At 38.7% G+C, this 27736-nt stretch overlaps 1 protein-coding gene and 1 pseudogene across 1 annotated transcript; both read right to left on the minus strand.

The window, feature by feature from the left end:
- Positions 1 to 1021: 1021 nt before the first annotated feature.
- Positions 1022 to 2323, minus strand: LOC122021109 (manganese-dependent ADP-ribose/CDP-alcohol diphosphatase-like). The gene has a single exon (XM_042579194.1). The coding sequence runs from the start codon at positions 2120 to 2122 to the stop codon at positions 1154 to 1156; it is 969 nt and encodes a 322-aa protein (XP_042435128.1). The 5' UTR covers positions 2123 to 2323; the 3' UTR covers positions 1022 to 1153.
- An 837-nt stretch (positions 2324 to 3160) lies between these two features.
- LOC122019036 overlaps positions 3161 to 27736 on the minus strand; it is a 79227-nt pseudogene continuing 54651 nt past the window's right edge.

Consider the following 27736-nt stretch of genomic DNA (forward strand, 5'->3'; position numbering starts at 1 on the left):
GGGCTTTCATGATACCTTTTAGGGTGCGTTTGGTTCGGGGTTATTCTTGATAACCTTGGTTATCCATCCAAAGTTATCAACAAAAACCTTGTTTGGTTTAGGTATTCGATGATTCCCAAGTAATGTTCCATTCCCGACACGTCAGCAAAAGGGTCATGCAGCCCGGAATAGGAAAACTTTAGAAAACTAAGGTTTTTCTTGATTTCGGGGTTAACGAATTTTTTTTACCAAAAATACCCTCCGATAAGAAAAAACATTAAAAAAGAGAAAAAATGTAAAAAAATATTTTAAAAAAATTAAAAATTAAAAATTTATTTTAAAAAAATAAAAAATATTAAAAAATAAAAAATATAAATTTTAAAAATAAAAAATATAAATTTAAAAAATGTTAAAAAATAAAAAATTTATATATTTTTTTTTAAAAAAATAAAAAATTTATAAAATTTTTTTAAAAAAATAAAAAATTTATAAAATTTTTTTAAAAAAATAAAAAATTTTAAAATTTTAAAATAAAAAAATTAAAAATAAAATAAATTAATTAAAATAAAAAATAAAAAAATGTAAACAAATAAAAATATAAATAATATAAAAACATTAAAAAAAATAAAAAAACACATAAAAAAGTAAAAAAATATACAGGAAAAAGAAAAGTAAATAATATTAAAAAATAAATAAATTAGTAATAATATTATGTATAGTTGGTTTTGTAATTGAGGGTAATACGGTAAAATATTAAACTAGGGTATTCATTAAAACATTTAAACAAACAAGTTTTTATTGTATTACCTAGGTTGAACCAAACAACATTTGGTTATGTTTTATTCCCCGTAATCAAGGTTATACATGATGACTTGAACCAAACGCACCCTTAGTGTTTTTCAAATATAAAGGAAACATTCTTCTCACCACAAGAATTGGTTCTCAATAATCACTTGCAATAATATGCAGCTGTTGAAATACAAATTTCACTTGTTGATTATTGAAAACTTAAGTACAACACCTCTCGAAATACTTTGGCCACAGATTTTGAATCTTTTTGTTTTCTATCAACATATTCCTAAAAATTGCTGAAAAAAAAATCTCTACTTCCATTTTAGAAAGGCTTCTAATTAAGAGACTACTGAGTTATGCACTATTTTGCTGCATCGTCTAGTTACCTGAAGGCCATCTCTGTACTCTTCAATCTGTCAGTTCCTACGAGAGAAAGTCTATCGTCGTAAACGTCGATACATCCAAATGCATTTGATCCGAGAGGACACTCCAGAGCAGCCTCAAGAACACGGTGATGGATTCCATGAGAGTCGACGGCGTAGCCGCCCTTATGGTCGTGACCGGAAAGGCAAGCCTTCACGCATCCATACCGATGGATCAAAGTCAGCACATCTTCATAGTTCCACGGGAGTGCCAATGCCGATGCTGCTTCAGGATAAAGAGGGAGATGACAGCACACGATGACCTTCTGCTTCTTCTTCGTGGATTCACGGAGCACATCATCGAGCCAACGCAATTGATCCTTGCCGAGAGCTCCATTAAACATCACGAACCTCTGTTCAAGACCTTCCATGCCGGCCGGATTGTTCTTGTCGGCGTTGGGATTCTTGGCCTTGAGAATTCGACTAGCTGCCAGTGTATTCGGATGATCATGCGGCCAGCCAATTGCACTGATGTCATACGGATCGAGAACGACGAATCTGTACTCCGGACTAGGGGAGAAGTCGTAGTACAAATGGTCAGATTCAGAGGGCAAATTGAGCAACGAAATCAACTGATTGCGAGGGAGATTGTAAAGGCAGTGGTTGCCTATCATGTGGTAGGTCGGTCCGTTGAACCGCTCAAACTCTTTGACGACTTTCTGCACGGCACTGAGTGACTCGGACTTTGGGCAATAGCCATCGACAATATCCCCAAAATTCATGGAGAACTGGACCTTCTTCTTCTTCTGATCATCATTCCATTGGCGCACTGCTCTTTGTAAAACCTGAATGCTATGGCGATAGTATCGCGGGACGCCATGGAATGAGTGGCCGTTCGGAATATCGGCATACTGGATATCGGTTATGACACCGAAGGAGAAAAGGGGCTGCTTGGCATGGCCGTCTCCCGACCCACCATTGGAAGTCATTTTAGACCAGCACAGCTCTTCAAGGATTCCTGGATACGTGATTGATCAGCAAAATAAACCATGTTAGCACCTCAATGGCAAAGCTAAATATTCTTGGTGAAGAATTCTACAATAAGATGCATGATACAAAAACACAGAATTCTACAATAAGGACAGGCCATTGCCTGCCCTGCCCTGGAGAAAGAAAATAGAGAAGCCGTATGGGACGATGAAGGTAGGTTTGGAGTCAGCACCACCCATGTGGGTCACCTATAGGCAGCCATTACAAACAACATATCCTTTGTGTGCAATTAGCAATGCAGTGTTTATTATAATCCCTATTTTATCGTCTTCAGGAGCCCAGCAAACAAAAGGACCAAACAACTTCGGGTAGGTTCTCACAGTCTTCTCTCAAATTCAAGAGCTAAACCTGAAACTGCCGAACTAAATTGTTCATCAATCGAGTCACAAAACTACTAAAGCGTCCATGATAAGTTTCAACTGCTGAACTCGAAGTTAAATCAACAGCTAATTTCTCATCTAAAAGATCAAATAGCTAAATCGACAATCTACGCAACATGATAAAAAACAAAAAAAGACAATTGAGAAACTGATAGAAACCTAAAGCAAAGCTTTTCTTCGCAAAAATCCAGAACAGGAGAGCATACGAACCTCGGCGAGAGATTTATCTGCAACGATTAATCTATCAGGATGCCGCGAAGTGCGAAGAGGGAGAAACGGAGAGAGGGCGGTTGTTTGATGCACGGTGAGAATCATCGGTATAAATAACAGCGAGAAGGGTGCCAATTTGAGACTCATTCTTTTTTTTTTTTTTTTTTTTTTCTATTTCTGTTTCTATTTTTGTTCCTTTTTTTTTTTTTTGTATGATTTAAGATTTTCTCAACTTTTAAATAAAAACAAAACAAAACAAAATTTTGAATTAAATTCCCCGTTTTTTCGCATGGTTTAAAGATATGTTCAACTTACAAATATCTATTTATACAAAATACACACACACAAAAAAAAAAATCTTCACTGAGTGGAATGCCAAAGATATGATCAGCAATCCGCAGTGAAATAGAAAAGTGTAGCATTGTGTACGATCGACAGTAGCGAAAACAAGACGATGCTGGCCCAATGCCACCCCTTCTCCTCTTCTCGCCGTTTTCCCTCTAGCCTGTGTGGCATGCACGAAGATTGATTAATTTCAGCAATGGAGTGGCGATGAGCATTTTACGTACATTGAGGAAAACCATGCTTGGGAACACAAACGTGAGCGGGAAGAGCGTAAAAGACTCAAAGAGGTGTAAAGAAAGAACAGATAAAACTCCGACACTCCAAAGAGATCGAGAAAGTTCAAGAAGAACAAGAAAGTTCAAGGAATTACAAGAAATATAAAACATCTAGAAGATAATTTTGACAATCATTACAAAAGTATTTAAAGACTCACACCTATTAATTAATTGGAAGTAAATTTTCTTAAAAAATAAAAATGCATTAAAACCCCACCTAAACAATAGCCCAAAAATATTTCTTGAAACTAAACAGTTGACTAAAATTAATTTAATCTTCTAGAAACATCACTTTATAATTCAATACCCCCTCTTAAAGTGATGTTCTCAGAACTAATACTAGCTTTGATCCTAGATCTTCGAATGCACTCTTCGGAAGTGATTTTGTAAAAATATCGACAATATTGTCTTTACTTTTAAATGCGATCATATCAATAATCTCATTGAGCACTTTCTCACAAATGAAATGATGTTCAAGTTCAATATGTTTCGTCCTCGCAAGAAAGACAGGATTGGATGTAAGCTTGATTGCACTTAGATTATCTCCATGAATAGGAATGGGTTGATCAATGGGCACGTATATATTCTCAAAGAGTCTACGAAGCCACATACACTCTTAAGCAGCATGAGCAGAGGCTTTGTACTCTGCTTCAGTCGTGCATAGAGATATCAAACCTTGCTTTTTGCTACACCACGATACACTTGTAGTTCCACATAGAAATATAAAACTAGAAGTTGATCTCCAATCATCCAAGTCTCCACCAAAATCAGCATCTACAAATCCCTGAAAGGGAAACTCTACACCCTTCTCATAAAATAAGCTCATGTTAAGAGTAGAATTAACATATTTTAAGATCTTCTTTGCCTCTTCAAAGTGTGGCTTCCTTGGCTCTTGCATATATCGGCTGACCACACCAATGGAGAGAGCAATATCTGGCCTTGTTATTGTCAAATAAATAAGACTTCCCACAAGTGCACAAAAGGGATGAGGGTCCGATAAACACATTCCTTCGTCACGACGAAGTCTTGTGCTCACATCAAGTGGTGTAGATTGCTACTTCCCATCAATCAAACCAAACTTCTTAACGAGCCATTTAGCATAGCTGAATTGAGACACAAAAATTCTCTTATCCAGATTTTCAATTTGTAGCCCAAGAAAATTACTAAGCTCCCCTAGTTTTTTCATATCAAAACGCAACAAAAGTTCTTCTTGAAGGCTAATGACCTCTGCATAATTGCTGCCTATTAGAATTATGTCGTCCACATACAATAGAATGACCACCATAATATTGGTAGTTTTGAGAGCATGAAAACTAAAACAATACAAAGATAAAATAAAACGATGCGAAACCATAAACACTCACATTGATCTCCCGAAGAACCGCAATCAAAGACGCCGGTTGATGAAGTCGCCGATGAACCGCCGGAGATGTCGCTGCTGCTGTCGCCGAGAAAATCACCACACGGAACCTTCTCGGACTCTTCCACAAACTAAATCCCGCTCTGGATGTTCTTCCTTTGCTCGACCAAATCACCTCACAGCTCTCTTCTCTGAACACCTTCGCATCAACCTCTCTCTAATCTTATTGCCTTGGACGCCTTTTATAAGAAGGCTGAGGAAGATGAAGGGGAAAGGACGCCCCTTCGTCTCCTTGGCGTTTCCAGCAAACTGTCTTTTGCGGCGGCGAAAGGGACGAACCCTTTCGTCTGCCAAGTATAACGTCCAACATCTCCCACTCGTCCAAGTCAATCCATATGGTCACATAGACCATGTCAGTCACATAGACTACAAGGTGATCAAGTTACGAAGACTGGAGCGAAATTAGTCACAAAGACCAAATAAGTCACGAAGACTTTATGAGGATCAAGTCACGAAGACCAGAGCAAAATTTAGTCACAAAGACCAAATAAGTCACACAGACTTTATGAGAATCAAGTCACGAAGACCATATCAGAACATCCATTCCATACATTAGGGAAAATGGTTCGTGCGACAGCAAGCACAGTGAGCATTCAATTGCTAAGAAGATTGTCACACCTTACTTAGCTGCTCCATAGAACAAATCAGAGACATAAATGTCCATAGAACGAATCATAGACATAAATGGCTTGCCTTTACCCCAGATTAAATTATTTACATCATCAAGAACATCTCTAATCCCTCATGTTGACCATATGTCAAGAGCATGTTCAACACCTCCAATCAAACAAATTATTCACAATTACATTTTATGTACTGAACTAAAAATGTAACCGGTACCAGTGAATAAATGTCGCAGATGTAAATCAATCTTTATCTTCCTTTTTAGCTAGAATCCATTCATTCTAATCAATTGCTTTCCTAGTTATGCTCTATAGACCGAATCATCCATAGCCAATAGGAAACATGCTAAAGTAGCAGACACTGATCAGAACTTCAAGTAGACAGCTAAATAGTCACTTAGGGTAAAATCGAGATTAACTTATAATCTCAAGGGTCTCACATAGTAGAGAAGCAGGGATCCATTCTCCTACAACCCTTCTTGTCGCCATAGCACATGTGGTATGAATCACATGTTATGATGTTATTCTCTTTACCAAAAAGAGCGCATGTTTTTCCCAATTTTAACATCGCACAGATTATGATCTAGACATTCCCAATGTCTAATCCTGAATTCAACATATGAATTCAACAGGTTTAGTAAATGGTGGGTGCATTTACTCCAATCATTACACAAATGATCTCATCTTGACACAAATATCAAGGCAACCTTAACTTATGAGTATGTCTCTATTCACAGCTACATAAGCTGTCCCATAAGCAACGGTCTTACCTCTATTCATACTCAACAAATAGAGATGATTGTCCATGTGAGTGGACCAATCCCAATCTGCCAACATGCTTATCGAGACTTTTATTCGAATGTAACCGACATATACACTGAATAGATCATGGAATTTTTTTCATTTATCAAAATGTCTTTACAATTGTTACATTCTCCGAAGTCCCAAAGACTTCATATGCCCATGAAATGACTCTTTAGTCAATGGCTTAATAAAAGGATCAGCAAGCATATTCCGTGTAGGGATGTACTCAAGAATAATATTTTTCTTGTCAACAATATCCCTTACAAAATTATACTTAATTTCTATATGCTTGCCTTTGCTGTGATATTTAGGATCCTTGGAAAAAGCTATCGCAGCTTGACTGTCACAGTACACAGTAACAGGACTCCCACTATCCTCAGCAATCCTCAAATGCTTCAGGAACCTTCTTAGCCAGACAGCCTCTTGCACAGCCGCTGCACAAGCCACATACTCAGCTTCCATTGTCGACAAGGCTACACAAGCCTGCTTCTTGCTGTTCCATGAGATGACGCCATCATTCAGCAAGAAGACATAGCCAGATGTGGATTTTCTGTCATCAAGGTCCCCTGCCAAATCTGCATCTGAGTAGCCACTTAGGCTCATATATGATCCTTGGAAACAGAGGCAATAATCAGCTGTTCCTTTAAGATATCTGAATATCTTCTTCACCGCTTTCCAGTGTCTCGATCCTGAGTTTGACTGGAAACGACTAACTAAGCCAACAACATAACTTATATCGGGACGAGTACACAACATAGTGTACATCAAACTACCAATAGCACTGGCATATGGTTTCTTCTTCATTTCGGCTATTTCCTCAGGAGTCTTGGGATACATACTTTTGCTCAAGACAGTACCTTTTGCAATAGGCGTCTGTTCAATATTACAATCTGACATATTGAAGTGTTGCAGCATCTTAGTGATATAAGCTTCTTGAGACAAACCCAAAAGCCTCTTTGATCGGTCTCTAACGATCTTCACTCCTAAGATGTACTCTGCTTCTCCCATATCTATTATGTCAAATTGTGATGAAAGCCAACTTTTAACTTCTATCACACTCTTTATGTCACTTCCAGCTATTAGCATATCATCAACATATAATGATAAAATGACAAGCTTTCCTTTTTCCTTTCTTAGGTAAACACAATGATCTTCATTGATCATTTCGAAATCATAAGATAATATTACTTCATTAAATCTTATGTTCCATTGTCTTGACGCTTGCTTTAGCCCATATATAGACTTCCGAAGTCTACATACTCTTTTCTCTTGGCCTTCAGTAATATAACCTTCTGGTTGTACCATATAGATTTCTTCGTCAAGATTACCATTAAGGAAAGCCGTTTTTACATCCATCTGATGTAATTCCATGTCATAGTGTGCTACTATAGCTAGGATGACACGTATTGACACAAACTTCACAACTGGGGAGAATGTCTCTTCAAAGTCAATACCCTCCATTTGGGTATATCCTTTTGCAACCAATCGAGCTTTGTATCGATTAATCGATCCATCTACTTTCCTCTTTACTTTGAGAATCCACTTATTCCCAATAGCCCTTCGGCCCGGAGGAAGATCGACTAAATCCCAAACTTGATTCTTTCTCATTGACTCCATTTCTTCATCCATTGCAACTTTCCATTCTTTTCTGACTGAGCTGCTCATAGCTTCCTCAACTGTTCGAGGTTCCTCATCGTCAACTGGGAGAACCATTAATGCCTCATTCTCAATATCAAACCTTCTCCGAGGAATAATCTGACGATTACTTCTTCGAAGGTTTGACTGTTGAGAAATTGACTCATTCAGTGGCAAATTACTCCCACTCGGTTGACTAGATTCAGGCATCTCCTGATTTGTTGATAAAGGAACATTATCCTCCTCCTCTATCTCATATAAAGGAATTGTCTTATCAACTTCACCTCGTGTTGGGAACTCAGTTTCTAGAAAAGTAGCATCTCTTGACTCTATCTCAGAGATGGTTCCATCTTGTCGCTCACCAATAAAAACATAACCCTTAGAGGTCTCAGAGTACCTTATAAAAATACACTTCTTACCTCTGGGTCCTAGTTTGCTAACCCCCAAGGTCTCAGATTACTCAGATCCGGCTTTCTGCCTGTCCAACGTTCATGTGGGGTAGATGGAACTGACTTTGAAGGCACTTTGTTAAGTATATAGGTCGCTACTAATAATGCATCTCCCCAATAGGAGATTGGCAAATTAGCCTGCGCCATCATAGACCTAACCATTTCAAGAAGAGTCCTATTTCTTCTTTCAGCAACCCCATTTTGCTGTGGAGTTCCAGGGATAGTAAGCTGTCTAATAATCCCTTTCTCATTACACATTGTCTTGAACTGATCAGACAAATATTCTCCTCCACGGTCAGTGCGCAAGGTTTTAACCTTACGTTCCAATTGATTCTCAACCTCGTTCAAGTAACGAATAAAGCAATCCAATGCTTCAGATTTGTGAGAAATCAAATACACATGACCAAAACGTGTGAAGTCATCGATAAATGTAATGAAATAAGAACTCCCATTTCTAGCCTTCACATTCATTGGACCACAAATATCCGAATGAATTAATTGCAATGGTGATTCAGCCCTAATAGCCTTACCAAACGGTTTCCTAGTCGTCTTTCCAGCAAGACAATGCTCACATACAGACAAGTTAATCTTAGCATGAGTGTCTAATAGGCCCTCCTTACTAATCTATTCATTCGTTCTTGTCCTATATGTCCCAATGTAGCATGCCAAATTTCATCATTAACATCAGCATTACTAGTAAGAGCAATGTTTGAAAAACAACTATTATTATTTGGTTCTACATCAAGAACCATAAAACCATTTGTTACATAACCATATCCAATTAACACAGAGTTAATTCGAAGTTCCACACAACGGCTATAAAAATTTACATTGTAACCTAAATCAAGAAGACAAACAACAGAAACCAGATTCCGTCGAATCTCAGGAGCGTACAAGACATCATGTAGAAACAAGGTGCCTCCACCACGTAGGTTGAGCTTGCAAGTGCCAATTCCTTTGACTTCTATTCTTGCATTGTTTCCTACATATATCCATTGGTTGCCAGCTGGTACCCGACGGTACTCCACATATGTAGCTCGATCACGAGCTACGTGATTCGTTGCTCCTGAATCTACAATCCACAAAGGATACGAATCAGCTAACAACACTGTACTTGCAACATATTGCTCGTGGAAAGAAGACAAAATTGTTTTTACCTTTTTAGGCTCAGTACAATCCCGAGCAAAATGACCCTTCTTGCCACAGTTGAAGCAGGTCAACTTGCTCCTAGGTTTTTGTCCATTTTTCTTTCCTTTCTTCTTGATTTGGTTTTTCGCAGCAACAACATTAACCTCCTTTCCTTTTCCCTTTCCTTTCTTGAACCACTTGTTCTTATTCTTAGAACCAGAACCTTCAGCTACAAAAGCTTGACCCGAAATCCTTGCGGATTCAATCCTCTCCGCCTCAAGTTCCACATGGCGTGAGACATCAGTGAAAGTCTTAATACTCTCACTATGGGTCAGGTTCTGTTTCATCGTTTCCCAAGAATCAGGTAGGGAACGGATAACTGCCTGAACCTGTTGTTCATCGGTCAACGTATAACCTGCAGTCTTCAGCTCTCGAATCATGTTACCCATCTCCCTGAGATGTTGGGCCATGGTAACATTCGAGCGCTTCTTACAACTATCAAACTTGATAGTTAGCTGACGGAGCTTACTTAGACTGACTCCACTGTACTTCTCTCTAAGGGCTACCAAGACGGCATGAGCCGATGGTAATGGCTCATACTCAAATACTAGGTCATCTATCATTGAACTAATCAATATGCCCTTAGCAATGGAGTCCTTCCTTTTCCATGCTTTATAGGCATCAAGGTCACGTCTGTGCTGTGCTGAAGAACCATCAACCGGTTCCTCCATAATTTGGTTTACAGCCTCCAGAACTTCTTGTTCCTCAAGAACATATTGTATCTTGAGGTGCCAGATTTTGTAGTTATCCCCATATAATTTCTCACCCTTATTGAGTTCAGCTATGATGTTTTTAGTTGTCATGATCTACATAAATAAACAAATTATTTATTATTTCAGTGTAATTCATATATGTGCAACTATTTATTGACTCAGTGTAAATTAGAGTTAGTTTACAAAATCAAGTGATAACATTGTTTCCACTCATCATTTGTATGTTCTAATCTAATCAACACTAATCAATTATATTACACATATCCCAACTAATGAACAAATCATTTTATATGAACAAATCATATTTATATGAACTAATCATATTTATATGAACTAATCATATCATGAAATGAACTAATCATTTCCGAGTTAGTTAACATATAACATAACTTTTATTACATAATTCTGTTCGTACAAAACAACAGAAATTATTACATGACTCAAAAACTAGATGAGCTAACACTGTTCGTACATAACGACAGTAACATAACACTAATAAACTAGATAGGCCAGCACTGCTCCCACTAGGACAAACACTAGTATAGCAGCCAACACTATCCCTTTTAACCTGGACTCATTTGGGATAATCTCAGATGGGGTAACTTCAGGATTCTCCATTAGATCCATTTCTGGATCTTCCTTGAGCATCTCCTGGTCCTCTTCAGACTCTTCAGGCTCTTCTTCACCCATATGGTGAAGTAGTTCCTCACACAGTACTGAATATGTGACACACCCTTGATGACGCCCCCATACATAGTCTGCTATTATCTTGGGATACTCTGGCAATGAATGCATCAATGCCCAGATCCTATAACTGTCCAGGACTGGAAACTCTTCTTGTTCAAGTTTCCAAAATAGTCTATCCAGCCGTCTAACATGTCCGTCAACTCCATAAGTAGACTTATACTCTATCTCCTGAATCTCCTCTCGGAGCTGGTTTCGCCGCACTTCGCGACGAGTCAATGTGGTAATCGTCCGTGCCATCTGAAAAATTGAATTTAAATAAGTCAGTACAAAACCGACTAACCAGTACAAAACCAGTTTAATTCAATTTATACAGGCATACCATCATTATAAATCAAGAAAAACAAATCTTCTCGATTTTCAGGAGTTTAAGTGGACTGACCCATTAGACCGGTCAATCAGGAGTTTGGATGTTAAACCTAGTCTATTGTCCTTATTAGAACTAATCTAATTTGACCTATGTTCTGTTCTCGTTTAAGCCCATTTGAGTCAATCATAGACTTATTAATCAAACTCAGGTTCGTTTGACTCGTCCAATTGCCCATTGGATTAAGTCTGACTCATTAGAACAAATCCAATGTTTCTGATCAAATTTTGACACAACGGAACTAATCCGGTCATATTTGATCAGCTCAACTTCTATAATCAATATCACCCTAATGAATTCAATAATAAACCGAACTGGTTAAACCAACAAATAATTTGAACCAGCTTATGGTATTATTGAATCAAATTGGTCTGCTTAAATCAACTAATAATTTAAACCAGACCTGGGTTTGATTGATCAAGTTGGTAGGGTTCTATTATTGATAAATTGAACCATAAATTAATTAAATATCTATTTATTAATTCATAATACATTTTCTTATGTATTTTGATTAATAAATAAATATATGTAATTAATCTTTACTGTTCATGTACATGAGAAAAAAAATATGCACCTTTTTTTTTATATTTTATACACGTTTTTTTTTCACTACTTTTTTTTTTACTGTGCACAACTGCTCCAGCATGCAAGAAAACGAACCTACTGTGCTTGTTTTTTTTTTCAATCGATTAACGAATCGATTCGACACATGAGTAAAGAACTGTGCCGTCAATTGAATCGATTCAATTTCATATTCAATCGATTCAAATATTTGAATCGATTGAACAATCGATTTAAAACAAAAATTGCACACTGTTCGCGATTTTGAATCGATTAATCAATCGATTCAATCGATGAACAGTGTTACTGTTCATCTTCTTCTTCGCGACAGAAGAAGAAAAAACGCGAGCTTTTTCGCGTCGATTTCCATACTGTCAAAACTATAGATGCTCTGATACCATTATTGGTAGTTTTGAGAGCATGAAAACTAAAACAATACAAAGATAAAATAAAACGATGCGAAACCATAAACACTCACATTGATCTCCCGAAGAATCGCAATCAAAGACGCCGGTTGATGAAGTCGCCGATGAACCGCCGGAGATGTCGCTACTGCTGTCGCCGAGAAAATCACCACACGGAACCTTCTCGGACTCTTCCACAAACTAAATCCCGCTCTGGATGTTCTTCCTTTGCTCGACCAAATCACCTCACAGCTCTCTTCTCTGAACACCTTCGCATCAACCTCTCTCTAATCTTATTGCCTTGGACGCCTTTTATAAGAAGGCTGAGGAAGATGAAGGGGAAAGGACGCCCCTTGGTCTCCTTGGCGTTTCCAGCAAACTGCCTTTTGCGGCGGCGAAAGGGACGAACCCTTTCGTCTGCCAAGTATAACGTCCAACACATAAGTCCTTGACGTTTTTTGATAAAGAGATTCGAATCTACTTCAGAAGTTGCGTAACCGCAGAATCTTAAATATTCTGTAATTTTTCCATACCACGCTCATGGAGCTTGCTTTAATCCATAGAGGGCCTTCTTCAACTTACACACAAAATCCGGATGATACTCAGACACAAATCCAAGCGATTGCTCCATATAAATATCTCTATCAAACTCTCCATATAAGAAAGCATTTCTCATGTCCAATTGCCACAATTTCCAGCCAAGGCTGGCCGCTAATGCTAGAATGGTACGTACTGAAGTCATCTTCGCCATGGGGCAAAATGTTTCTTCGTAATCTTTCTCGTGTTTTTGAGAGAAACCTCGAGCTACTAGCCTTGCTTTGAATGGATCTATGCTACCGTCATCCTTCCTTTTTATTCGAAAACCCCATTTGCACAAAACAGGTTGCACTTCAGGAGGTTTTGGAACCAAGCCCCACGTTGGATTTTTTTTGTAGGGCATTCATTTCTTCCTTCATAGCAGCTTCTCATTCTTTCACTCCTTTAGCTTCATCATAAGAAGAAGGTTATTCATCGTCAATAGGATTCGCAAAGAAGCAAGAAAATTTTGACAAAATTATCATCTCTATAATGAGACGGTCGCACGGCATTTCGTCTCAGGCGTTGGCTGATTGTCTCCTCCTGAGAACCGTCATTTTGGATAGAACACAAGTTCTCCCTTTCCCCTTGATTTTCTTCGGACAAATCTTCTGAGAAATTGGGCGATGGCAAAGTTACTGTATCATTTTCTTCCTTATAAGCATCTTTAGAATCATGGGAAGAGACATCATCAAAGATAACATCACGAGATATAACTCATTTATTAGACGTAGGATCCATACACCGCCAGCCCTTTCTTTGTTCATCGTAACTGACGAAAATGCATTTAATTGCCTTAGTATCCAACTTACTCCTTTGATAATCACACACATGAACATAGCAGATTGAACCAAATATTCGAAGATACTTCACATTTGGTTTAGCACCAAAGAGTAATTCATAAGGTGCCTTATTATTGGTCGGACTAAGCGACACCCGGTTAATCACATAAGCTGCACATTTCATGCCCTCTGCCTACAATGCTTTGGACAAATTCATCGCATGCAACCAACATTTGCATGTCTCTACAAGATGTCTAATTTTTCGCTCAACCACGTCATTTGTTGTGGCATCTCCGGACAAGACATTTCTCTTTTAATGTCATTTTTTCGGCAAAATGAGAAAAATTCATTCGAACAAAATTCCCCTCCATTATTTGTCCGTAAAATCTTGATCTTTCTACACAATTCCCCTTCTACAATTTCCTTTAATTCAAGAAATCTTGAAAATACCTCTAATTTGTGTTTCACAAAATAACCTCATGTGAACCGTGTATAATCATCCAAAAATAGCAACATATAGTTAGATCCATAATAAGAAGCGATTCGAGTAGGACCCATCAAATCACTGTGGATTCGTTCCAAAGGGGTTATGCATCATGAATTTGAGCTCTCGAAAGGAACTCTATGTGCCTTTCCAAATTGGCAGTATTCACAAATTCTCTCATCCTCAAACTTTGATAAATCAGACAGACCATCAACTAATTTTCTCTGAACCATAACCTTCAGCTTAGTCATGTTTAGATGACCAAGTCTCGCATGCCACAAAGAGGTAGTATCATTTCTACTCATCTTCTCAATGTATGAATGTGATGCAAATAGAACAAATAAATCATTCACACGTGTACCAGTATGAACAACGTCGGCTTTAATTTCTTTGATGTTTCGAAGAAACTTCACATCGTGTGATCCGAAGAGCACAAAATTTTCAACATCCACTACATTTGCGACTAAGAAAAGATTCTTTTGTATCCTTGGTATGTGATATACAATTTTTAACGTGATTGATTCTCCATGATTATTGTCAATATGACAATGGTGCCTTTTTCTGAATTTTATGAACCGTATTATCAACAGTGATAATTCCATTGTTGCTATCATGTAACCGAGAACACAAAAAAAATCAATTCATCTCCGGTAAGAAGATGACCGCAACCAGAATCTACAATCCATTCATTGTTGGTTGAATGCTTTGTGTGAAAAGCTCCTTTAGCCATTAAGCGTGTTTCCCATTGTGTTTTAGGGTTTAGGGTTGTGAAAAGATCCTTTAGCCATTAAGCGTGTTTCCCATTGTGTTTTTCCATCAACAATATTAGTAAGAAAGCAATTCTTCCAATCATCTTCTTTTGGTTATTTAGACTTCTCAACCACATTAGCCAGATTTGCATAATTTTCTGACTTCAATTTAACTAGACAATTCTTTCTAATATGACTGAGTTTGCCGCACCTGTAGCATTTAAACATCTTCTTAGATGTTTTAGAATAATCTAGAATACCTTCTTCCATCTTACCTTTGCCTTTATAAAAACTCCCCTTTTTAATAAACAAGGCACTCTTCGATTCATTCTTAATGTTCGTTGTAGCCATTTGCTTGGCCAACGACACCTATGACAAGAGAAGATTTTCAAGTTCTTCTAGTAATGGTTGTTGAGTCCATCCTAGAATCGAAGTGATAAACAGAGTATACTCAGGTTGAAGACCACGTATAATATATCGCTTCTTTCTTACTTTCAAGATTCGCTCTTCGGGATTTAGAAGAGAAATTTCTGAACATAAATTTTTTACTTTAAGAAATTGAGATACCATCTTGCTTCGTAGCCACCAATTCATTTTTGAGCATTTGCAATTGAGCCTCATTCCTCTTATTGAACAAACGATCGAGAGATGCTCAAATATTCTATGAGAAATGGATCTCTTCAAAATAAATTCTGCCTTGGCATTTTGTTGTTTCCATTTCTTAAACGCTTCTGCGTTCGCTACAACATTTTCTGGAGCAACAACTCCATTAGTGGAAACAACATCCCACAAATCTTCACCGACGAGGTACGACTCCATACACGTCTTCCAAATCTGGTAGTTGGATTGATTCAACAATTCCAAACCAAGTCCCGCTACACGATCGGTGCCTTCCATATTGAGAGAGCGATTAACCTTCCTCACGAAAATAATCGGAGCTCTGATACCATGTAAAGAAAACCAGAACAGATGAAACTCCGACACTCCAAGAAGATCAAAGTGATTGACCGTGAAAGAAACTCTCTTGATATAAAGAAACTTCAAGGAATTACAAAAAATGGAAAACAACTGATCCTGTCCGAAAGAGGGAAGGTGGAAACTGGGGATGTGGCGGCTTCGCTGACCGGCTGAAGACCTTGCTCCGCTCTGCAAAACAAGTAACATCAGTGCTAAACCAGGGAAAGGGTCCCCGACGTTGGCCATCCGAGGCTCAAGTTAGTCATCAGAATGTGGAGAAAAGTGAAGCAACTATAGAACTATGCGCAAAAAGTACATAACACGTACCTCTCCCAGTGATGGACCCCCTTTATATAGAGCCCTGGTAGGCAATGTGCACGCTTCTTGAGGTATGGACACGTTCTCTGATATGTCCTATGAAAGGACCTGTTAGAAAGTACCTTTGACAACATACCTTAACAGGGTATGCATATCCTTGACGGCAGTAGAAGCTTCTGTCGTACGATCTGCCTGTCGACCATGTCTCATATCAGCGACACTACTTCTCAAAAGGATATAGAGAGATACTACAGTGATCTCATTTCTTTGCCGAGCGAGGTAGCCACTCGGCCAAGGCTCTGCTCCTTCCAAGACCAAGTCCTATTCCTTGGCAGAGTGGGGTAGCTGCTCGGTTGGGAGCCCTCCACTTTATCGACCTCAGTTGTTATTCCATGCAATGGTTGTGTAGCACATGTCTTCCCCCATTCGGACAAGCTTTCTGGTCTCCCTCGACGTCTTGCTACTTCGTATCAAGTGTCGGCTGTCTTACACATCATCCCGAGGTAGACTGGAGGTATGCTCTGACCTATCTCCCGCCAGTCGGGCCCTGACTGTCCCCACTGGCCGTTGTAATTGTCCTCCGTTCGACCCTTGACACTTGGGTGTTGACCACCTTGAATTTGACCTCCACCCTAGCAGTTGACCCCGTGCCAGGTAGGCCTCCCTCCATCTCTGCATCACAAACCTCCCCCTCAAGTATAGTCGAAGGAGACTACAAGTCCGACTGACTGGACCAGTAGAGTTTTCAATGGCTCCCATGCCTTTGCCATTCGGCTTCACATTGCCAGACTGGGTATATAACTGTCGCTCGGCCCAAGCCTTTCAAAGTAAAATGTGCCTCGGCCGTTCGGATGTGTGATAATCTCTTATCCGTGCCACTCGGGAAATGGGTGGCAATACTTGGTGAAAAATTTCCTTTTCTTGCGCTCCTCGACCGAGCGCCCTGACATCATCCAAATTTCTTAAAGATCATGTAAATCTCTGATCATTATGGTCGAGCACGCGACCATACCTTTTAATTTAGCCTCATTAATATCATCTGATGACTGAACGCCACGTGTCCCACTTTCTATCGCCGCACGTTTGAGGTGACAAGCGGATATCCACTGGTGATGTGACAGGCGCCTTTTCAAATTCAAAGGCTAGATCTTTTCCTAGTTTTTTGCATCCCTGTATCAGATGGCTCAGGTTGATCGGCCGTGAGGTTTGTAAACCTCACGTGCATCGCCGTCACCTTCATTTCGCGTGCCTTCGTCTTCGAGCTCCTTCGCGACGCTTTGTTTTCTCTTCTTCTCCAGCGAACTTCCCTGTAAACTCCTTCACCTTTTGTCATTTGAATATGTTCATTCCTCCCCAAGTCTGTTCGTTCCTCCTCGATTCTATTTTCGACGACTAGTGCCTTGCAACTCCCTGCTCCTGTCCTAGACTCTGGTATACTTCCACCGAACCTAGGTTTCATGGGGCAACACTGAGAGTTTGAAATCCGCTTATGAATTTCCCCTTGGCTACCAAATTGTTCTTCCTTATGCTTTTGACTGGCCCCATGAACCACCGCCGGATTTTTTATGTTTCTTTTGGGACCAGTCCATTGTCGGTCTGCGGTTTCCTGTCCACCCTTTTTTCTCTGCTTCCTATAAATATTTCCATATTTCTCTTAATCAATTAATGTCGAACTCCTTTCGACTGATGTACGAGGTAGTAGTCTTGTTTTTCCTACACGACATTCCTCTAACTCCTCCGCTCTTCCATTACTTTTATTATCTGAAATTGTCTGAGCCAAGGACTTTTCTCTTCCAAGCCTGAGTGAGCTGAGTCTTCTTTGCTAAGATGTCATTCTCCAACAAGTATTGGAGAGACTACTATTTCTTCATTCGCTTTCTCGAGCGGTCGGATTTCCCGACCAGCTGGCAGCTAGAGGTGTCAAACCCTCTGGAGCTCAAGAAGTTCAAAAGTTGATTGGACTATCTCCAGGCAGCTTCAATCTTGGTCGATCAGAAGTACCACATCCACAGGTTGTTGTTGGAGAGCGTCCTCTACGTGTTCAACTTGAGTTTGATTCGTACGAAGCTTTCGTCCAGCCTAGGTATGCTCATTCTTCTCCCAATCTTTGAATCTAACTGATTTTTCCTCCTTTGTGAAGCTCAAATCATGTTGCGAGCGCATCTGGCCGGTAAGTACAAGCTTGTGGACGCAGAGATCAATGTTGTGGTCGTGGCCAAACTAGAGGGGCATGGCATGCAGTCGGTCGGCTCCCACGAGGATTCGCTCGGTGACGAGGAGGGAACACAAGCACTGGGGAGCGGAGGGGGAGCTACCCAGACAACAGCTAGTGGAGTAGCAGCTGGTGGTGTGGTTAGCACTAATGGTCTAACTCAGGTTTTGATGAATGACAAATCAGGTTAAGTTAGGTTTGTCGTGATCTAACACTCTAACCGAGTGTGCAGACGAAGTCCATACAGGTCGACGGACTGACCGGATGTTTGGCACGAAATCCAAGCGAGTCGATGGGCTGACCGGACACTTGGCGAGAAGTCCAGCTAGGCCGACGGGCTGACCGGATAGCTGGCGAGATATCCAAGCAGGTCGACGGGCTGACCGGACGCTTGGTGAGAAGTCCAGATGGGTCGAAGGGCTGACCGGACGTCTGGCAGGTGAGTAAAGGTAAGTCACCGGAAGGGAGTGATTGTAAGGACGTGTTCCAGGGAAGGGAACATTAGGTGTCGATCCAGCTTAGATCCATTTCGGATATCTAAGTTGAGATCGTGACTAGATTTCGGTCTCAGAAAGACGGAATCTAAGTCATACCCTGTTTTTGTTAAACTATGAACTGAACTAACACTCTGTTTTGCAGGTTATAATTTATATATTTGCCTCGGACTAACCTTGTTTTGCAGGAAAGGTGCTCCCTGGAAAAAGGTGGTCTGGGCGCTCGGAAGGGATCCGGGCGCCCGGGAGGGATCCGGGCGCCCGGGAGGCAAAGTTTATCCAAATGCGTTGTCGCCACGTGGAGCTCACTGGTTGGACCTGCCACGTCCCACCAGGGCGCCCGGAAGGGATCCGGGGCGTCCCGAGCTTCATATAAAAGAAGAGGCAGGGGTGGAGCTTCAACAACAACTCTGAATTGACGATCTGCTCTTCTGTGCTCCTGCGACGCCGCAAAGCTCCGACAACGCGCTCTTTTCTTTTTGATTTCTTCCTCTGTCGGTACTACTTTATTTTTCATTAGCAACTGTACTTTCAATTGTAAAACGATTATTCGAATTGCTAGTGAATTGCCCAACGAAAGCACCCTCGTGTGGGGGCCTTAGAGTAGGAGTTGTCAAAAGCTCCGAACCAAGTAAAATTGCTTATTGTGTTAGCATTGTTTTAATTTCGTCTTTTTCGCTGCGATTACTCTTGTCGAAATTTTATAATCACTATTCACCCCCCCCCCCCTCTAGCGAAAATTCACGATCCAACAAGTGGGATCAGAGCAGGTACCGCTCTGATTTGGTGCAACCACCAATCAGACAAGAGGGTGATTTGCTTTTTATTTTTTCCGGATTTCAATTTTTTGTAAAGATCCAAATTGGTAGTATTACCCTTTTGGAAATTTTTTCCATCGTAATTAAAACTAAATTGGTGCAACACCAATTTAGTTATTTTTATTTAATTCTTCCCGCACTACTAATCCAAGACCAAGTCTTGGAACCTCTCTATATTTTTTGTGTAGATTAAAATGTCATAGATCGAGGGCTTTAGCACAGTGCGACCTCCCCTCTTCAACGGGGATGATTTCCCGTACTGGAAGAAGCGAATGGAAGTGTATCTCAAGACAAACTTCGACCAATGGCTGAGCATCACAAGACCTTACAAAATACCAGTAGACAGTTCCAGGAATCTACTGGATCCAGAAGATTGGACAACAGATCTAAAGAAGAAGGCATCAACAGAGAACAAGGCAATCAACACCTTACAGTGTGGATTGACTAGAGAAGAACTGAATTGGGTCGGACCACATAAGAATGCTAAAGAGATGTGGGACAAACTGATCGAGCTACACGAAGGAACAAGCGACGCTAAGGTAACAAAACGAGACTTGCTCTTAAATCGAATTTTTAACATAAAAATGCAGGAAGGAGAAACGGCCAGCCAACTCCACGCAAGAATCAAAGACATTCTCAATGGACTCCACACAATAGGGCACCAAATGGAGAACCGGGACTTAATAAGGTATGCCCTAAATGCCTTTCCACGCAACAGCTTGTGGGCATATATCGTAGATGCCTACAAGATATCTAAAAATTTATCAAAATTAAAACTAGATGAGCTTTTCTGTGAATTAGAACTGCATGAGCAAACTAACACCGGGGTCGAGAAAGGTGTAGCTTTATTTGTAGGTTCCTCAAAAGAAAAGAAGAACAAGTCTGAACCTGAAGAAGATTCAGACCAGAACTCTGAAGATGAAGAACATCTGGTGAACCTGGTAAGGTAGATGTTCACTAGGAGGAAAAGAAGCTTCAGCAAGAAGGACCTTCAAAAGATCAACTCTCCAACCGAATCGAGGAGTGTGACATGCTTCGGATGCAACAAGAAGGGCTACTACAAGAACGAGTGCCCGAGATTGAAGATCGACAAATCGAAGCCAACCAAAAAGAAGGCCCTCAAGGCGACGTGGGACGACTCCTCCTCAGAAGAATCGGAAGTAGAAGATCAGAAGCACCAGAGCCACCTCGCGCTGATGGCTCGCGAAGCAGAATCGGAAGAAGAATCGGAAGATGGGTCCGAACCCGAATCGAGCCACAAGTCCGTACTCATTTTCGAAGGTTCCGAAGAGGTATTCCTAACCTTAAATCAGAATTTTTTTTAAATTATTTCGTGCTTAAATAATAAATTAGTTAAATTAGAAAATGAAAACAAATTGCTCCTCGAGGAAAATCAAATCCTCAAGGAACAAGTTGTAAATAATAAACCAACTCAAGATCTAACACTTGAGGAGGAGAATTCATTATTAAAATTAGAAATTAATAATTTAAAAAATATGTTAGAAAAATTTACTACTAGATTAAAAAATGTAGACTTAATTCTAAATAATCAAAAAGCATGTTATAACAAAACCGGACTCGGATATAAGTCGAACTCAAATAAAACGTTTAAATCATTAATAACCCAATACAAATCAACGAACAAAGTCTGGGTTCCGAAAGCGTGTTTGACCACGTAAATAGGAGCTAACCAATATTATATCCCTAAAAATAAAATATATTATATAAAGTCAAATAAATCAAATAAAAAACCAGAATACAAACCTGAACAAAAAAAATTTAAAATCTAAACATGTTAAAACTCAACAAAATATAAACTATCACCAAGTAAAATATAATTATAAAAGAAATATACATAAACCGAGAACAAAATTAAATTAAAAGGTCATTGATTCAGGGGGAGGCTCCAAAATAGCTGGCACCTCCAAAACTAACCTACCCGGCAGGGTAACCCTAACCAACCTACCCGACAGGGTAATTAGGATTAGTTAAAAAGGGTTCAAGTTTAAGTTAAAAAATGGTACTGGTGAAATTTTGGATAATAGTACATTAGGGAAGCTTAGTCTATGCATGTCTAGGAAGATATGGCTTCGACCTGGTGCATTTGGCTAAGTGGAACTGACCGAAGTTACCCTTTATGGATCCTAACCAGTTAGACAAAGGTTTTGTACTAAGTCCAATGGATAGGACTATTTGGAAAACCTCGAATGCATGGTTACTTTAATGATGTCCGAGTGACTCACCATAACCCAAAAGTTTATCTAGAGAATGTCTATTTGTTGAACCCAAAGCTAAATCTGAATCTAACACAAGTTAAAAACAAACTCTAAAATTGAATCTAATTCATCTCACAAAATTATAGGATTCCCTAATTGAAAACATAGATCGGGTGAGATGACTAAGGAAGTTAAAATTAAAATTAAATTAAAATTAAATTAAATTAAATTAAATTAAATTAAATTAAATTAAAATTAAAAATAAATTAAAATTAAAAATAATCATAAATGTTTTTTAAAAGTTAATTTTTTTTCTTAAAAATTATTTTAAAAATTAAAACTTAAATTCTTTATTTAAAAATTAAAACTTAAATTTTTTAACTTAAAAATTATTTTAAAAATTAAAACTTAAATTTTTTATTTAAAAAATAAACTTAAAATTTTTATTTAAAAAATAAACTTAAATATTTTATTTAAAAATTAAAACTTAAAATTTTTATTTAAAAATTAAAACTTAAATTCTTTATTTAAAAATTAAAACTTAAATTTTTTTCCTTAAAAATTATTTTAAAAATTAAAACTTAAATTTTTTATTTAAAAATTAAAACTTAAATTCTTTATTTAAAAATAAAAACTTAAATTTTTTATTCAAAAATTAAAACTTAAATTTTTTATTCAAAAATTAAAACTTAAATTTTTTTAACTTAAAAATTTATTTTAAAAATTAAACTAAACTTAAAAAATTCATTTTAAAAATTAATTAGAACTTAAATTTCTTTAAAAACTTAAATTGTGTTTTAGCTTAAAATTTTTATTTTAAATTAATTTTTTTTTTAACTTAAAAATCTATTTTAAAACTTACTTTTTGTTACTTAAAAATTATTTTTTATTTTAACTTAAAAATTTATTTTTTTTACTTAAAAATATTTTAACTTCAAAATTTATTTTTTTTACTTAAAAATTTATTTTAAAACTTAAATTCTTTTTAACTTAAAAATTATTTTAAAAAATCAAAACTTAAATTTAAAAAAAAAATATTTTAAAAATTAAAACTTAAATTTTTTTAACTTAAAAAATTATATTAAAAATATAAAACTTAAATGTTTTTCAACTTAAAAATTTATTTTAAAAATTAAAACTTAAAGTTTTATAACTTAAAAATTTATTTTAAAAATTAAAACTTAAATTCTTTTAACTTAAAAATTATTTTAAAACTTAAACTTAATTTTTTTTCTTAAAAATCATTCAAAAAAAAAACCGGAGTAAAAAACCAGGAGCGGGCGCCCCTGGTATATTGACCCGGGGCGCCCGGAAGGGACTTCGGGCGCCCCGCCCCACTTGACCCCGGGCGCCTGCACCTCATCTATTCGCTTTCGTTCAAGCTTTTTGCAAGCTTTAATACGAAAGCATTCAAAATTAAAATTTTCCTCATTCTACGGTTAATACGCAGTCGTGAATCAACCGAGGTCGTCAGTTCTAAAAAGATTTTTAGCAATGACTCCTCGGTAAAATTCTTATCTTCTGTTTAAAATTTTAGAATGTTGTTGCATGTTTGTTTTCTTTAATTAGAATAATTTTGTTTTATAATTTAGGAAACGTTCTAAATCTGGTGTTGGGCCCTCTACTCCAGTGTTGACCCTAGGTTTCCCACTGATGAGCTTAGGATTAAGTTTGAGTCGACCATTTACATGGCCATTAGGACCAAATGTATAGATAGAGCGTTCTTTTTACACTCTCGTGTTCTAGCTATAGAGGCTATAAACCACTATAGGTTGCAAAACCTTATTGAATGTACTAGCCCAGTAAACATAAGTTTGTGTGCCGAATTTTATAACAACCTAGTGAAAGTAGACAACTTTACCTATACTACTAGGGCAGCTGGGACTGATATCACGCTGTCCCCTACTGCCATCCGTGACTTTTTGGAGTTACGGGAGCCTACCTGTCCCTTTCAGTGATATCCTCCCAAGGAGCTACCCTTTGGAGATCCCTACTCGCATATTACTCTTGATACGATTTATTCGTATTTTTTTGGGGGCGAGCGAGTACCCACAGTGACCCAGTTTAGGTCAGTTACCCTTCGAGTCCAGGACTACGCCCTTTATAGGGTCTTAGTCTTTTGCATTCTATCACTGAGCACTCGCGACATCGCGATGATGCGCCTATTCCATTCTTTTCTCCTCTATGCCCTATGTCATAGGCTAGATATTGACATTAACCTACATATCTTTTCCACCATCATTTACTCGGTCGGATACGTGATGAGTGGGCGAGTTCATATGCCCTACTGTCACATTCTGACAGCATATATGTCTTCTTTGGACATTGATGTCACCAGAGGTGACCTCCGCTATATGATTGAGTTTGACGTTATAGGAGCTAGGAACTTTTCCCTAGCTAGTATTCATATAGATGGTGAGGGTATCATGACTTGGCAGAGAGGGGCACAGCACCAACCTGACCCAAATGCACAGCAGGAGGAGGCAGATGAGTTTTTTCTCGCACTATTTCCTGACGAGGCCGCTCCTGCCCTAGCGCCAGCTCGAGCCCCACGTCCCACTCCTCGCACTCTAGCCGATCGGGTATCCGGAATAGAGAGAGCTATGTCGAGCCTCCAGTAGGAGTCCTCCGACTTTCACCGAGACATACGGCTAGAGGTCTCCTATCTCCGACGAGAGGTGCGACAGGAGGTCTCCGATTTGCGGCGAGATGTGCGGCAGGAGATCTCCGACCTATAACGAGACCTACGAGAGGACGACCGGACTCGTCACACTGAGCTATTGGCACTGCTTCGGTCGTTGGGTTCTGGGCCACCTCCTTTATCGTCTCAGTAGTCATGATTGTTACATAGCACTGTTATGACACTATTACAGCTTTTGTAGTACATATTGTTCTATTGATTTCAGATCTGATTAGTTATACTCTAATTTAATAGACTAGGACTTTTCAAAATTCAAAACTATTTTTCAAAAATAATTGTTTTAAATTCTAGGTTAAAATTGTTTTATTTTTTAAAAAACCTTCCTACTTTTAGGATTTCAAAACAATTTTAGCCGTAGACTAGAAAAACTCCCTTTAGAAATCATGTTCCCCCAGGACTAGTATTTGAGCATCTCACCAACACCCTAGGTTTACTTTGCTTGTGATTGACATACATAGAAAGGGGTGAGATGTATAGGCCAATTGTCTGGACTTAAGATGCTTATGTCAGTACATCAATATAAGTCTGGGCATTAAATATCAAACATATATTAATCAAGTTAAGTTATGCAGTTTAGTCAACCGCTAACTGATTACAATGAACTTAACTTGACTAACCAAGTGAAAGTTGCTATCTTCTGATAGTCAGTAAGTACCTAATTGGTTAGACAGCTATTTTAGATGTTAGGTTTAGGGGGAGGATTAAATTAACACTTAATACCAAAACTTATTTTCTCCACCTTCAACATAATATCTTTTCTAAAATTTTTAGATTGAATTTCGGTTTTCGAATTTAAAGTTTTAACAAACGTAGTCAGTGTTGAAAAGTAGATTTTTCAAACTTAGTTTTGAAATCTTTAATTTTGAAAACTTATGTTTCAAATTTTTTATAAACCTATTTTTGAAAACTAGCTTCTATAAAACTAAATTCTTCAATTAAATCTTATAAACTAAGAGTTTGAATCTGGTACAAACTTAGTTTTAGTCAGTTTTGAAAAGCAAATATCTTTTAAAAACTCAGCTTTAAATTTTTTTTTATTTTTCAGATTTGAAAAGTGTTTCAAAATTAAAACTTATGTTTGAAAATTTTCTTGATAATTCTAGTTTTGAAAACTTAAGCTTAAAATTTTGATTTTGAAAACTTATGTTTGAAAAATACTTCAAATTTGAAACATATTTTGGAAAATTTAAAACTTGATCCTAAAATTTGAAACGTATACACTTATACTGGAAACTTAGTTTTTTTTTTTTTTTGTAATTTCTGATTAGAAAAGTCTCTTTGAGTTTGCAAAGTCATTTTTGAAAATTTGATTAAATTTTACAAAAATGATCTATAAAAATTAGCTACTTTTTTAAAACTTAGCTATTTTCTAAAAACCAAAGCCAATCAAATCTTCAAAAGTTTAAACTCCCCCAAGTTAACTTGACATCATTCTTTACATTTTAACTTGGTCTGTATTCTGTATTTTTGAGTGTTTAACTTATGTCCTTGTTTGATGAATGCCAAAGGGGGAGGGATAGGTGGTTAAGTTAGAGAAACAAAATGTCAAAGTTAAAAGCTAACTTAAACTTCATGCTAGAACAAAATGTCAAAGTTAAAAACTAACTTAAACCTCATGCTGGTTTTTTCTCGCATATTTGTCACTAATTTAACCAGGTTGTCATTCCATCAAAAAGGGGGAGATTGTTGGTGCGGTTAGCACTAACGGTCTAACTCAGGTTTTGATGAATGACAAATCAGGTTAAGTTAGGTTTGTCGTGATCTAACACTCTGACCGAGTGTGCAGATGAAGTCCAGACAGGTCGACGGGCTGACCGGATGTTTTACACAAAGTCCAAGCGGGTCGACGGGTTGACCAGACGCTTAGCGAGAAGTCCAGCTAGGTTGACGGGCTGACCGGATAGCTGGCGAGAAGTCCAAGCGGGTCGACGGGCTGACCGGACGCTTGGCGAGAAGTCCAGACGGGTCGAAGGGCTGACCGGACGTCTGGCAGGTGAGTAAAGGTAAGTCACCGGAAGGGAGTGATTGTGAGGACGCGTTCCCGGGAAGGAAACATTAGGCGTCAATCCGGCTTAGATCCATTTCGGATATCTAAGTCGAGATCGTGACTAGATTTCGGTCTCGGAAAGACGGAATCTAAGTCATACTCTTTTTTGTTAAACTATGAACTGAACTAACACTCTGTTTTGCAGGTTATAATTTATATATTTGCCTCGGACTAACCTTGTTTTGCAGGAAAGGTGCTCCCTGGAAAAAGGTGGTCCGGGCGCCCGGGAGGCAAAGTTTATCCAAATGCCACGTGGAACTCACTAGTTGGACCTGCCACGTCCCACCAAGGCGCCCAGAAGGGATCCGGGGCGCCCCGAGCTTCATATAAAAGAAGGGGCAGGGGTGGAGCTTCAACAACAACTCTGAATTGACGATCTGCTCTTCTGTGCTCCTGCGACACCGCAAAGCTCCGACAACGCGCTCTTTTCTTTTTTATTTCTTCCTCTGTTGGTACTGCTTTATTTTTCATTAGCAACTGTACTTTCAATTGTAAAATGATTATTCGAATTGCTAGTGAATTGCTCAACGAAAGCACCCTCGTGTGCGGGCCTTGGAGTAGGAGTCGCCAAAGGCTCCGAACCAAGTAAAATTGTTATTGTGTTAGCATTGTTTTAATTTCATCTTTTCCGCTGCACTTACTCTTATCGAAATTTTTATAATTGCTATTCACCCCCCCCCCCCCCCCGTCTAGCGAAAATTCATGATCCAACAGCAGCTACTGCTGACCATCCACCTGAACGACCGTCGATGGTTCTGATCACGGTCACTTCAGAGTCAGCTACCTCTGGCAAACTCCTGCAACAACACAAGAGACGCCGAGCGAAAGGTTCCTCCCAATCTGCGACTTCTGCCCTGCAGACCCCAACATCGACCATCTCTCGACCCTCCTCCGAGTGGGGTGAGACCTCCATTCCTCCTCTCGAGCAGGGAGTCGCAGAATTCCTTGCTTCCATATCATCTGATCAGACACCTTCGCTGTCCGCGTTGCCTCAGGAGACGATTTGCGTGTCGCCAGTCACATTCATTCCACCCTCTTTGCCAACAACCCAAGTGTCCCACATCCGACCGATCTCAACATC

This window comes from Zingiber officinale, chromosome 9A, assembly GCF_018446385.1.
Source record: "Zingiber officinale cultivar Zhangliang chromosome 9A, Zo_v1.1, whole genome shotgun sequence".
Taxonomy (NCBI): domain Eukaryota; kingdom Viridiplantae; phylum Streptophyta; class Magnoliopsida; order Zingiberales; family Zingiberaceae; genus Zingiber; species Zingiber officinale.